The sequence below is a fragment of the Cornus florida genome, unplaced genomic scaffold (assembly GCF_030987335.1).
Source record: "Cornus florida cultivar Cherokee Brave unplaced genomic scaffold, ASM3098733v1 CherokeeBrave_3.0.0_Hap2_Chr11, whole genome shotgun sequence".
In the NCBI taxonomy this organism is placed as follows: domain Eukaryota; kingdom Viridiplantae; phylum Streptophyta; class Magnoliopsida; order Cornales; family Cornaceae; genus Cornus; species Cornus florida.
In genome coordinates this window covers 138,458,524-138,472,910 of record NW_026775581.1, presented here as the reverse complement: position 1 = coordinate 138,472,910, position 14,387 = coordinate 138,458,524, and the positions used below count along the sequence as shown (strand labels likewise).

At 36.1% G+C, this 14,387-nt stretch overlaps 2 protein-coding genes across 2 annotated transcripts; both read right to left on the bottom strand.

Annotated features, from left to right (window-relative positions):
- Positions 1 to 1,190: 1,190 nt before the first annotated feature.
- LOC132282585 (protein SIEVE ELEMENT OCCLUSION B-like) lies at positions 1,191 to 7,972 on the bottom strand. Its single transcript, XM_059784312.1, has 7 exons — positions 4,252 to 7,972; positions 3,932 to 4,039; positions 3,307 to 3,755; positions 2,998 to 3,095; positions 2,748 to 2,890; positions 2,157 to 2,630; positions 1,191 to 1,994 (listed from the first exon to the last, which is right to left on the bottom strand). The coding sequence occupies exons 1-7, from the start codon at positions 4,765 to 4,767 to the stop codon at positions 1,353 to 1,355; spliced, it is 2,430 nt and encodes an 809-aa protein (XP_059640295.1). The 5' UTR covers positions 4,768 to 7,972; the 3' UTR covers positions 1,191 to 1,352.
- Positions 7,973 to 10,681: 2,709 nt separating this feature from the next.
- On the bottom strand, positions 10,682 to 13,969 carry LOC132285511 (protein SIEVE ELEMENT OCCLUSION B-like). The gene is made up of 7 exons (XM_059787702.1): positions 13,688 to 13,969; positions 13,439 to 13,546; positions 12,871 to 13,319; positions 12,613 to 12,710; positions 12,343 to 12,485; positions 11,776 to 12,249; positions 10,682 to 11,557 (listed from the first exon to the last, which is right to left on the bottom strand). Exons 1-7 carry the CDS (start codon positions 13,904 to 13,906, stop codon positions 10,916 to 10,918), a joined length of 2,133 nt encoding a protein of 710 aa, XP_059643685.1. The 5' UTR covers positions 13,907 to 13,969; the 3' UTR covers positions 10,682 to 10,915.
- Positions 13,970 to 14,387: the final 418 nt, after the last annotated feature.

Here is a 14,387-nt window from a genome sequence, read left to right as displayed (position 1 = left end):
ATATTTAAGAGTTGACTTCTCATTAATTCATTCACAATCAAGTTCCTTTCATAACAAAATATGATAGCTTAAGTAATTTGTGTAAAAAATGTACTTCAAAAGTTATATGTTGGGTTAGTCATAGTTTCAATATTTTTTATTTTGCATTTTATCTAAAATAATCTTAGAGGTAAGACATGTCCATATGAACGCGGCGAGTGAATTAAGATATTCTTCCGGTCAAAAATCACATCACTTCCTTGTCAATATTTTTTTCACGTAAAAGGGACAAATTGCATAGGTTAACAAGGAAAAACACATCATCACATAAGTGGGACAATTAAAAAATAAGCCGTAAAAAATGTGGACAAAAAGTTAATATGGTGTGTTTTCATCATTAAATGGACATATCGACAATTTGTTATGGCTAAGTGAAACGGGTGGACGTTTGCTCATTTATTGAAAAACTTAAGTTGTTGGGTAGTATTACATACTTACTCATTCATACTTAATCACTCTCTCTTTCAGATCCAATGTGAGACAAATTTCCCATTGTAAAGTGCAATACTTTATAAAGTATTTGCTTGCAGTACTTTATAGAGCAGAAATGCATGTTAATCTCTTATCCATCTACGTGGACAACGTTACTTAATTGCCTCGGCTAGTCATCACTGAACATTGAAGAAGCCAAAATTTGTCATCTGTAAATTGGGTTATTTTGGCATGAGCGGAATGCAAGAATGTACTCTGATGCTCCCTACAGTACTCAACGGGGAATCCTTGATTCAATCACCTCTCAGGGGTCCTCAAAGATTGTGTCTCACTCCTTCACCTTGATGAATAGGGAACTTATCTCCGCCTCACCGGATGTTAACGCCTGAGCTCTCTGAGCTGAGAGCCTTTGCTGCTTTGCCGGAGATTTGAATTGCACCTGCTAACAGAGTTACTCTGACTTGTCAGCACTGGCAATTCATTTGAAGTCTGCAGGGCTTAGGCTTCTAGCTAGGGCTGATGTTTTTTTTTTGTTTGGTCTTGGGTTCAGCTCTCATTGTAACTGGGTCTTGCCTATCTTTAGGCGTACCACCGAACTTGTACAGATTCCTATATTAATATAATTGTTTGAATTTCGGTGGGAAAAGTTAATTAATACGAGTAATATTAATTATTAATAAAACACCCTTTAGCTTATCATTATGGCAACGAGACTCATATTTAACAGCATAAGAGATTTAGTATCTCACACTCAAAATCTTACTAAATAGATAAAATTAAGTTCACAGGTACACCACATACATATTTCACATAAATGTATGATTATTGTAGTTCAATCACTATAGCAGTATACGGGCTTAATGGAACCACACAGTAGTGACTCAATATAGTGCGCTGAAATCACTTCCGTCGTGGCAGCAGACGAAAGCAAAGTTTTTCCCCATATTGCGAAGGCACTCTGGGCATTTCATTTTCTCCGGAATCCTCCCGACAGTGCTCGGAAACTCGAAACGACAGCACGGCAGAGCTGCACCATGAAGCATGTCATGGTAATCTTTAATTGATGGGTCGAAGCCTTTGACAGGTATATTTTCCTTCCACAGATCGTACTCGCTCAATGCAGGCAACACAGTGCTGCTGTGTCCATTGATCACAACGGAACTTCCGTTACTCAGCACGGCCCATCCACCGCTCTTGTCATAGCTGAGGATTTTCTTGATCGCCAGCATCATGGGGTCGTTGTCATCGCCTCTGCCTAGTTGAATCTTGGAGAACAACATGCTCTCTAAACGGGTCCAGAAAAACCATATCATGGCCATATCTTGCCAACAGTAGCTGAGTTTCTCTGTCATGATGGTCGAGATGACACGCCGGACTTGGTCCCTTTTGCTGCTCTTTCCCACATACACCATCTCTAATGGGATGCGAGAAGCCAATGCAACAGAGCGTGCTGAGGTTGTAAATTTTCGAATCCACTCAATGTCATCCCCTCCATACAAGAATATGTATTTGCCATCTCTTATCTAAAATAAACACCACATTCAACTCTAGGTTATCAAAAATACATTCTGCTCGAAGATCATCATCAGCCTTACTTTGATACCATTTTAATATATTTTATAATATGCTAATTAATTATATTGTTTTTGGTAGGAAGTAATGTATATATGATGGAATTGACTTACCCAATTCAGAATTGTTTGATCAATGCCATTGACCAGCAATTCAAGCCTCCAAATCTCTTCATTCCAAAGAGTTTCCTCTCTCAAGCTAGTGAAAGGGAAGGCACCACTTCCCCAAATCAACATCATGTGGATTGCATTAGGGCTCAACACCTTTCCTTGTGGGTCGAGCACCACAAGGATAGGCTTGTTCCTGAAGTGCCATTTCTCTTTGATGAACCTGATGACCGGCTTCTCGATCAATGAAGGGTGGTTAACTGAGAACCATGGCATTGTGGCCTGCAGGCTCTCAAACTGCTTCTGCATGCGGTCAGTCCACTGGGCCCAATGTTCCACAATTGGAATCCACAACACCTCGTATGCATGAATCTTCGAGTCATTGTTAATCTGCTCAAGAACCGAAAGCTCATCCTGGGAGATGTCTAGGCCTGATATCAGCAATAAGACATTCTTTCTCCTCAAAACTTCAAGATTCACCTGTTTAATTTGCCATACAATTGAAAGATATCACGATATTGAATTGCAGTATAATTGAGTTAATCAACATTGGTAATCACAAAATTCCAGGGGTACTAGAAGTGAATTCGTTCAAACCCTTCTCTTTGAAGCACCGTCAAGGAGTGGTGGCTGATCATCCTTGGCGTAAATTAGGGATTTGAGAACTTTCATGTTGTCAATGTGTATCATTTCAAATATATGCTGCAGTGCGTCATAAGCTTCAACGTCCCTCTTATCCTCTGCATGAAACAGCAATGTTTAGACAGTTTGACTAACCACTTTTTGGTCATTACAGAGTTTCTGCAAGAAGTACTTGTGTGCATTTAAATGCTTGGTCAATACTTACCTATGTGTTTGTAGCAATTAGCCAGTTGCTTCTTAAGATGCTCAAGTATGTTGTTGATCTTGTACACTAAGGTAGATATTTCCCAGGACTCTTGTAATCTGAAACCAGTTGCAATAGCTTTTCTTACATGTCAAGATCAAGAACCATGGCCTTTTAATAGAATTATTGTAACATACGTATTACCTCATGATCATTATGTTATATATATATATATATATAAATGTTCAAAAACACAATTATAATTGCTGTTATGATTGAAGATATGTGTGTGTGTATAACCATCAATTTTGAGCATGACAGTAAACATACTCGTGGCCAACGGCACCGAGATTGATAATCTGAGCTGCGCAAGCAACGACACCTCTGATGGACCAATAGACAGCACTTGGGATGGTGGCTGTGGCAGTGGACAATGCCGGTACATCCTGTGTGATATAGTTAGATGGTAGCCCTTTCAACTCCATGATACACCTTGTCAGATCCAAAATGGCCCTGATGAGATTGTTAATTGCATCAAACCGTGATTTCAACGAGCCCGAGTGCTCCATGATGACAGGTAATTGCCTAAGGATTGCCATTGATTTTGCAAGTTGGTTTGATGAGTAAATCTGGCAAAGGAGCCAGAATTCGCCATATTTTAAAGCAAAAGCTGCTAGGGTTAGCACCAGCTTAGCCTCCCATGAAAAGTTTGATAGAGCGTTAAACAGAGGGAGTGTTGTTCCGTGTCCTTCCCCTCCACTCAAACACCTGCTTTCCATCTGATAGTACATTTATATAAAAAGAAGTTGATGTAAGTAGGTTACAATATTAATCCACAAGATACAAAAATTAATTATATCTATACATACAAGAAATTATTTTATTTTTATTTTTATTTTTTTAAGTCATATAATATATGAAACATGAATTCTGTATAAATGCTATATATAAGAACCTCGCAGGAGATCCGTTCAATTGTATATAACAGTGAGTCAAGCATGAGATCGGCACCAGCTTGTTGGGATTTGTCTTCCATGTTTTCCTTTTGCGATTGGGTACCATCCTTCAGTGAAATCACAAGTAAAAATTAGCTAAAAAAGAATTTACTCTATATGCATGAATCAATAAAAAATAAGAGAGTAAAAAGGGAGCTTTTTTATTTTATTTTTTTCATAAATAAAAGTGAGCTAATTACACCCCACTTGAATTTGATACAGATGCAGAATACTTTAAATATTTATTTTAAGGAGAAGGAGATATATTATAGGTTTATACCAGTAAAAGGCCATCAGCATTGAGGGTGGAACGGCGGAGGATGTCCTCAACGACACGGAGAAGAGGATTAACATTAATCTCGAGGCCATCAGGAGTATGAGTTGCCAGAATTTGCTTCATCAAGATGCTGTCATCGGAAGACATGAACATGCTCCCGCGGTCAGGAGTTTTCATCAGTTGGAGGGCAGAACCTGCAGGAGTTTGGGAATGCAGGTATGAACCTGCAGGAGTTTGGCGATGGTGGTATGAGCCTGCAGGAGTTTGGGGTTGGAGGTATGAGCCTGCAGGAGTTTGGGGTTGGAGGGCAGAACCTGCAGGAGTTTGGGGTTGGAGGGCAGAACCTGCAAGAGTTTGGGGTTGGAGGGCAGAACCTGCAGGAGTTTGGGTTTGGAGGGCAGAACCTGCAGGAGTTTGGGGTTGGATGTATGAACCTTCAGGAGTTTTCGGTTGGAGGTATGAACCTGAAGGAGTTTGGGGTTGGAGGTATGAACCTGCAGGAGTTAACTGGGTGGCCATGTTGGGGTATGGAAAGTAGTAGGAAGAGGCCGATTGATGAGAGTAGTAAAGAGGGCTTATGTTGTGCTTGCGATCTGCCTAGCCCTATATACTCATACAAATGGAATAAAGCTACCTGAATCTGCTTCTTGCTTCCAATGAAATCAATATCCCTCAACTTTAATTAAGTTGAAGCTTCTGCTTTTTTCTTTTTCTTGACACTCTACCCCACTTCTTTACTTTGCAATATTAATTGTAGGTGTCCAAGAATCTTGAGCAGTGAATCCAACAATGTATGTAGTATATGTAACTATATTCCTTTTTTTTTTTTTTTTCCCCTCCTGAATTGCATGTAACTATATTAATCTAAAGTACTCTTTTGACTAGAAAATAGCGACCCATACCTTTATTTACAATTTTATTTTTTGTTGGTTAAGTTTATATAAAACATACAGAACCAATATTGGTCAATTGTTCAATTGATTTCTAGTTCAGCAGATGTATCAGTGGCTTTTCAAATTTCATCCAAAATGAGAACGAAAGAAACCAGGTCGCAGCAGCATTGGCATAGAGACACAATATTACACATAATTTGAAAGATCTCGTCATTGATTAAAGAGGAGCAAGATAGTCTTGAACATAATTCCAAAGATTTCATATATATATATATATTGGATAAGTAAAAATGTATTAGAAAGCGTTCAAAGGGGGAACACGTCTCAAGAGCTGTAGAAAAACCAGAAATAAAAAAGAGGGGAAAGACCAATGGACTCAAAGAACCCAAAAAGTCCACAATTTCATCTAACAATGAATAATTTCTCCACCAACCCCAACAAAAGAGAGAACAAATAATAGAAAACTTCAACGCCCCAATGGAAGATTTCTCCCCATCAAAAGATTTTCTAATCTGCTCTTTCCAAAGGCTCCACCAAACACAAAGGGGGTCACCCTCCAAAACTCGCTAACATGATTGATTGATATTCATGATTTAAGGTAGTTGCAAGTATTGGACTAGAGTAATCTCAAGGTATATAATCCATTAAAAAGATTGTAGGTATTGAATTTATCTCACTTCACATGGCCTACATTTCTTGGTCAAACGGTCAACGAACTATGCCACATCATCAACAAAAGCTTGGTCAAATGGTTAACAAGCGACGCCACATCAGAATTGATGGCCCACTAGTCAAACGGTCAAACGGTCTAAGTTACGTGACACTTACCACGTTAATATACCACGAATAGAAGATCGAAGACTTGAAGACCTGAGTTGGGAGCAGGACTCAAGATTACTTGGGATCCGAGGAGGTTCTTGGTTTGGTGGATGAAGTTCAGGATTCGTCGAGTTGACACTCGACCTGACTCGTAGAGAGAGATACTATTTCGACTCCCATATATTTTAGACCCATCTTCATTAACATTATTTTATAATGTTAATGGGCCCCACATATGATGTCATATGACATCACCCAACCTCTCACTTGGCCTATATAAGGATGTGCTCCAAGACTAAGCAGAGGTAGAGCAAAAAAGGGGAACAGTAAATAACCTCTCATACTTTCCCCATACACCTTTATTAAGGGAGTCAATGGTGTACTATGATATTGCCATCTTCATCCTCTTTCTCGAGTTTGCTTGTGCTTCCACCTCTCTCAGTCCACCTCGGATTCTATTATATTGTCTGGATCACTCAAATTTGTGTATGATATCACCATTTATATGTATTTTATTGTGTTACGAAAACGAACCCCTACAAAGATTAATTGAAAGGATTATATATATATATATATATATATATATATATATATATATACATATTTATTTCCAGTTAAATGGTTGGGTTGAACAATGGGATAAGAATAATAATCCTTACACTTCTTAATATCCTTTTATAAAAGTCATCGTACGAAATTCACTATTTATTATATGTTTTCTTGTACTTTTTAATGGGCAACTGGGCAAGTGTTCTATTCAACTTAGGAATAACCCTAGACTACTTAAGAAAAATAGGGTTAATTGCAATAAAATCCCTGAAAAATCAGTGATTAGCAAATAATCCCTTGAATTACAACCTACTTACACTCTAAACTAGGCAAAATACACAATTAAAAGGACATAACTCTCGGCTGCTATTAATATCAAAACCACGTCCAGTTAAGCAGATGCCGTGGAAGCTAAAAATCTCAACCACCAATCATAAATCGACAACTTATTCAAGCATTCAACATAAGTGGATGATTAAATCAAATAATTGAGTAGCATTTACCATTAAATTAGAAGCTAAAATTACACTAAAGCAATGGAAATGAAAAACACATTGTTTTTCATCCAATCATGAAACCCTAAACAAATTTTAGAAAAAATTATGACACAAAATTATAGAGTAAGCAAAGCTACAATTGCCAATATTACCACAAAGGGAGAGAAGAGTGTGTGGGGTCTACCACCTCCCCCGTCGATGGACAGTTGTGAAAACTCTCCATTCTCATTAATAATAATGAAATAGGGAGTTCTCGATATCAATAATGAGTGCTCATTGGTCGAAATACCACGTTGTAAATATTAAGCGATATTGTATACTTTCTCAATAATCCTCGGTGGGGCAAAAAAGAAAAGAAAGAATAACATTAGTAATGGAATAAAAGAAAGATAAGAAATGAGAGTATAATGTAAGCTACTTATCGTGTTTAGTTTACTAATAAAAGAAAAGAAAGGAAGTGAGAGTAATTGGAGAAAGAAAGGAAATAAAACTATTTTAATAAATTTATCATCATACCTTGTTCATATATTTTATCCTTCATAAAAATAAAAATAAGGACAAATTTAATATTAACAAAGTTATATTAATAATTAAAGTCTTTAATCCCTTTCCTTCTGTTTCCTCCCATAAGGATAACAAAATAACTTATCAAGCTTTAACCGTATCCCTACAAATCCTTCCGTTTCATCTTTTTTTCCTTCTAAAATTTTATACCAAACACAAAAAAAAAAAAATCATATCCTCCATTTCCTTCCTTTTTTTTTTTTTTTTTTTTTTTGCCTCCCATTTCTTTCCAACCAAACTGGGAATAGAACATATCTGGAGGAATCATAATCGAAACTGACAATTTCCATACAACATTCTTAAACAAAAGTGAAATATAGCAGATAGTTTTAAAACAAAATCATATAAGTCAGCAATTGTAGAACTCAATACGATATCAATCATCAAATTGAACCCTATAAAATTTACCTGCGCCAAGGAGAAATCGAAATGATGAGAGAACAAATTCCAGATAAAATAATACCCAACTTAGCGATAGCCACCGCCGTGGGGTCCAAAAGTACTCCTGGCTTTTCTAATAAACGCTGTATACTAACGTAGCGTATGTACGTACTTGTCAAACCCTAGCTGAACCCTTGGTGCCGACCAGATGGCGAACCACATAAACGCTCATATTTAAAATGATTATTTAAAAAGAATATATATACATATATAGATTTATATATATTTTCCCGGTCATAAACGCTCGTCGTTAAGAAAAAGTCTTTAAATTTCACAAAATAATGTTACAAAGTAATGCTTCGAATTCTTGTTGTTACGTATTTATTTATTTTTATTTTTCTATCAGGAGAAAATACTTTTCATTATAAAATCAAATGACTTGATACAAATTATAATTTAAGTAAAAATTTATTTATAAGACATTTTTGATAAACAAAACATTGAAAAAACCTATAGATGAAATATTTTTAGTATTAAGAAAAAAAAAGAAGAAGAAATATTTTTAGTATTTAAATAAATGATATTCACACATCACAAAAAAATCTAACACTTCATTTTTTTATTTTTTATAAAGAAGTAAAAAAGAAATAAAAGAAAAAGGGAGGAGATAATACAATTATCTCTCACAAGAGCTTTCAAACTTCACACACCTTTGACATATAAATTTTTTTTTTTTAATGTGAGTACTTTAAAATTGTTAAATATTAATATACTATACTGATAAATTTTTGAAAAAAAGGTCGTTAAATAATAAACTAAAAATGATAGTTAAATAATAAACTAAAAATGATAGTTAAATAATAAACTAAAAATGATGAATAGAAAATGCTAATGAATTAACTAAAAAAAAAAAATGATAGCAAATGAGATGGCTTGATACAATTGAGACATTTATACTTAAAAAAAAAAAAAAAAAAAATTTATATGTCCAGTTATTTTGAAGTTTGAAAGTTTTATGAGAGATACGTTTTGTTTTAGAAAATTTAATCTTAATTATCATTATATTTTATTAATTTTGAGAGTAATTAAATCTCATAAGTAAGATTCACGTTCAAACTTACATAAAAAATTAATAAAAAAAAAAACAAACAAAAATCTTGAATTATGCTCCAGCATTCATTTGTAAGGTTGATGACATCAATAACTAATAAATTTTATGAAACTCATATATTTTTTATTATTATTTTTTTCACGCAGCAAAAGATTAGCATTTTTTTTTTTGTGGGGACGAAAGTTTCTTTTTGAATGGCAAATCCAGGTGTAGATAAAATGTGGGGTTTAGACTCCTATTTGGCATAAGGGTTCAATAAGAGTACGTTACTTTTAATTATTGAATTGAAAAATGTATTAAATGATTCATTTAATTTTTTACTTATTTTAAAAACAGTTCCAATCAAGTTGTTATATATAGAGAAATCACGACGCCAGATTTAAGTATAGAATAATGGTTTCTTATTTCTATTATGGGGAGCGTGAGAGGAGAGCTCTTGGAGACGAGCTTATTTGATAGCATCTCTCTGAAAAATTAGGAAAGATGATATTTGGTTATGTATATCAGTCATGACGACGACATTTTCATTTATAAAAGCACTATTCTCATTTAATGAAATTTATCCTCACATGTCACAGACAGACATGAGACACTAAAGGGCTTACTTCTCGTGGAGAAATTCACAAAATAAGAACTTTTACAACAAAATGTGATAGTTTGAAAATTTTGTATAAAAAAATATTGTTCAAAAGTTATATATCGGTTTAGTCATGATTTGATTTTTTATTTTGCATTTTATCCAAATAATATTAGAAGTAAAACATTGACAATATGCTAATATTTTATTGTCAATATGCTAATAATTTATTTAAAATATATCAACAGACCTGTAGTCTAGCTGTATAAGGTTCCTACTTTCCAAAGGGAGGTCAATGATTCGAACCTCACTGAAGGCAGTGTGTGTGAGTTCCAACTAAAAAAAAAAAAAAATCATTTAGAATAAAAATTTGTGAAAATTGGAATGTTCAAGGGAGTTCCAACTAAAAAAAAAAAAAAAATCATTTAGAATAAAAATTTGTGAAAATTGGAATGTTCATCCCTTGAGAAAAACACAAACGATACAATTGAAAAACAAGCTTGAGAAAAACACAAACGATGAGAAAAACACAAACGGTGCGAAAAATTTGTTATGCGTATTCGGGGGAAAATTATTGAATACCCCGGGGTACATACCCCGGGACATACCAACCCTTGGATGTGGTGGGGGGCCCCACCACATCCATAATTCAATGGCCCTCAGTATCCCGGGGTACCATATTCCCGGGGTATTCAATAATCTCTCGTATTCTAGAGCGAGGGGTGTGGACCCAGGTGAGGGCCTTGAGAGTTGAGCCCATATCTAGTCACTCATTAAAGTTTGGCATTTAGACTTTTCATTGGTTATCAGCTTCTCTGTTTTAATATAATGGCAAAAGAGAAAGGTAAAAAATTCCATCTTCCCTATTAATATTACAAGGGATATTTGTCCGAATGTAGATGAATAGTGAGGTGTAAAAATGCATCACTATCTAATAATTTAAGTTTTTAAATAAACAGATAAGTGTTTGTTAGTTATCTCATCTTTTTAAGTGTATCACCCAACTTATGCAATATTCTATATTTTAATATAATTCTTTGAATTTTAGCCAAAACACCCTTTAACTTATCATTATAATTTATATATTGTACCGTACATCGCAGAATCTTATTTACCAGCACAAAGAGCTTTAGTATCTCACTCTCAAAATCTTAATAAATAGTAGATAAAAGTAAGCTCGTACACGACATACATATTTGACATATATGTATGATTATTGTAGTTCAATCACCAAAGCAGCGTAGTAATACTTAATGGAAGCACACACAGTAGTGACTCAATAAAGTGCACTAACATCACTTTCGTCGTGGCAGCAGACGAAAGCAAAGTTTTTCCCCATAATACGGAGGCACTCTGGGCATTTCATATTCTCCGGAATCCTCCCGATAGTGCTCGGAAACTCGAAGCGACAGCACGGCACAGCCGCGCCATGAAGCATGTCATGGTAATCTTTAAATGAAAGGTCGAAGCCTTTGACAGGTATATTTTCCTTCCACATATCGTACTCATTCAATGCAGGCAACACAGTGCTGCTGTGTCCGTTGATCACCACGGAACTTCCGTTGCTCAGCACGGCCCAACTACCGCTCTTGTCATAGCTGAGGATTTTCTTGATCATCAGCATCATGGGGTCATTGTCATCGCCTCTGCCCAGTTGAATCTTGGAGAACAACATGCTCTCTAGACGGGTCCAGAAAAACCATATCATGGCCATATCTTGCCAGCAGTAGCCGAGTTTCTCTGTCTTGATGGTCGAGATGACACGCCGGACTTGCTCCCTTTTGGTGCTCTTTCCCACATACACCATCTCTAATGGGATGCGAGAAGCCAATGCAACAGAGCGTGCTGAGGTTGTAAATTTTCGAATCCACTCAATGTCATCCCCTCCATACAAGAATATGTATTTGCCGTCTCTTATCTAAAATAAACAACACATATATTCAACACTAGGTTATCAAAAATACATTCTACCCTAAGATCATCATCATATATTCTTACTTTGATGCCATTTTAATTTATTTTATCATATGCTAATCAATTATATTTGTGTTTTTTTTTAGGAAATAATATATATATATATATATATATATATATATATATATATGTATGTATGTATGATGCAATTAAAAAACTTACCCAATTCAGAATTGTTTGGTCAATGCCATTGACCAGCAATTCAAGCCTCAAAATCTCTTCATTCCAAAGAGCTTCCTCTCTCAAGCTGGTGAAAGGGAAGGCACCACTTCCCCATATCAACATCATGTGGATTGCATTAGGGCTCAACACCTTTCCTTGTGGGTCGAGCACCACAAGGATAGGCTTGTTTCTGAAATGCCATTTCTCCTTGATGAACCTGATGACTGGTTTCTGGATCAATGAAGGGTGGTGCACTAAGAACCATCGCATTGTGGCCTGCAGGGTCTCAAACTGCTTTTGCATCAGGTCAGTCCACTTGACCCAATGTTCCACTATTGGAATCCACACCACCTCGTATGCATGGTTCCTTGAGTCATTGTAAATTTGCTCCAGAACCGAAAGCTCTTCTTGGAAGAAGTTTAGGCCCGATATCAGCAATAACACATTCTTCCTCCTCAGAACTTCAAGGCTCACCTGTTTAATTTGGCATACAATTAATTAAAAGATATTAAATTGCAGTAGAATCGAGTTAATCAACATTGATCATATATCATAAAAATTTCGAACCCTATTCTTTGAAGCACCATCAAGTAGCGGTGCCTGATCATCCCTGGGGCAAATTATTGCTTTGAGAACTTTCATGTTGTCAATTTGGATCGTTTCAAGTATACGCTGCAGTGCGTCGTATGCTTCTATATTCTTCTTATCCTCTGCATGAAACGGCAATGTTATTTTCAACAGTTAGACAAATCATTTTCCAGGCATTGTAGTACTGTGTGTGCAATATTAACAGTGCTAACTTGTGTGAATTCAAATGGTTGGTCACTATATACTTACCTATGTATTGGTAGCAAGTGGCCAGTTGCTTCTTAAGATGGTCGAGTATGTTGTTGTTCTTGTGAGTCAAGGTAGATAGATCCCATGAATCTTGAAAGCTGAAAACGGTTGCAAGATCGAGCTTTAATTTATTTTATGTCATGAAGAACCACGTACGCATGGTCTTTTAACAGACATAAGTCTTAATGAGTGAATATATATCTGTTTGTGTGTGTATGTATGTATAACCATCAATTTTGAACATGACAATAAACATACTCGTGGCCAGTGGTACTAAGATTGATAATCTGAGCAGTGCAAACGATGAGACCTCTGATGGCCCAATAGACAGCAGTTGGGATAGTGGCTGAGGCAGTGGACAGCGCCGGTACATCCTGTGTGATGTAGGTAGATGGTAGATCCGTGAACTCCACGATACACCTTGTCTGATCCAAAGTGGTCCTGATGAGATTATTAATTGCATCAAATCGCGATTTCAATGAGCCAGAGTGCTCCATGATGACAGGTAATTGCTTAAGGGCGCCCATTGATTTTGCAAGTTGGTTTGATGAGTAAATCTGGCAAAGGAGCCAGAATTCCCCATATTTTAAAGCAAAAGCAGCTAATGTTAGCACCAGCTTAGCATCCCATGAAAAGCTCGATACCACATTAAACACAGGGAGTGTTGTTGCATGTCCTCCCGCTCCGCTCAAACAATTGCTTTCCATCTGATATAATCCACAAGATAGAATAATTAATTATATCTGCGCATATATAGAAGAAATAATTAATTAATCCACAAAATTAATATGAATTCTGTATATATATGCTATATATATATAAGAACCTCGGAGGATATCCGTTCAATTGTATATAACAGTGAGTCAAGCAAGAGAACGACGCCAGCTTGATTGGTTTTGTCTTCCATGTTTTCCTTTTGTGCGTCGGTACCATCCTTCAGTAAAATCAGAAGTTAAAATAAAAAATGAGCAAAAAAAAAAAAAACTTATATGCACCACTTGAATTTGATACAGGTGCAGAATTCTTTAAATATTTGTTGAAGGACAAAAGAGAGATATACTATATAGGTTTATACCAGTAAAAGGCCATCAACATTGAGCGTGGAACGGCGGAGGATGTCCTCAACAAGACGGAGAAGAGGTTTAATATTAACCTCGCGGCCATCAGGAGCGTGAGTTGCCAGAATTTGCTGCATCATGAAGCTGTCATCGGAAGACATGAAAATGCTCCCGCGGTCAGGGGTTTTCATCATCAGTTGGAGGGCAGAACCATCAGGAGCCAACTTGCCGGCCATGTTGGGCTACGGAAATTAGCAAAACTCAAGCAAGCTAGCTAGATTTCAGGACAGACGAGAGTAGTTAGGAGGGCTTGTGCTCTTCTTGCAATCTGCCTGGCCTTATATACTAATCCCAAATGGAATAAAGCCTGTTGAATCAGCTTCTTGCTTCCATTGAAATCAATATCTTTCCAACTTTAATTAAGTTGAAGCTAAGGCTTTTTCTTTTTCTTGTCTCTCTACCCCACTTCTTTACTTTTTAAAATTAATTGTAGGCGTCCAAGAATCTTCAGCAGTGAATCTAAAACATCGTTTTGATTTTTAAATAGTGATCCCGTACTTTTGATCTAAGGAATCAGATCGCAGCAGCGTTGGCATAGACATAAACCCTTACACCATGATTTGAAAGATCTCGTCTTTAATTAAAGAGGGATGAGATTAATCCAAAGGAACCATATATGTCACACCTCAGTTGACATATTGTCTTAAAATATAATTT

Bases quoted from the DNA above. Each gene is read 5' to 3' on its own strand.
- LOC132282585 (XM_059784312.1), bottom strand. From the start codon at position 4,767: ATGGCCACCCAGTTAACTCCTGCAGGTTCATACCTCCAACCCCAAACT. The intron at 4,040-4,251 runs GTATAAACCTAT...ATTTCACTGAAG, and splicing joins ATGCTGATGGCCTTTTACTG to GATGGTACCCAATCGCAAAA. The intron at 3,096-3,306 runs GTATGTTTACTG...AACTGGTTTCAG, and splicing joins CTCGGTGCCGTTGGCCACGA to ATTACAAGAGTCCTGGGAAA.
- LOC132285511 (XM_059787702.1), bottom strand. From the start codon at position 13,906: ATGGCCGGCAAGTTGGCTCCTGATGGTTCTGCCCTCCAACTGATGATG. The intron at 12,486-12,612 runs GTAAGTATATAG...CGTTTCATGCAG, and splicing joins CACTTGCTACCAATACATAG to AGGATAAGAAGAATATAGAA. The intron at 12,250-12,342 runs GTTCGAAATTTT...CAAATTAAACAG, and splicing joins ATGGTGCTTCAAAGAATAGG to GTGAGCCTTGAAGTTCTGAG.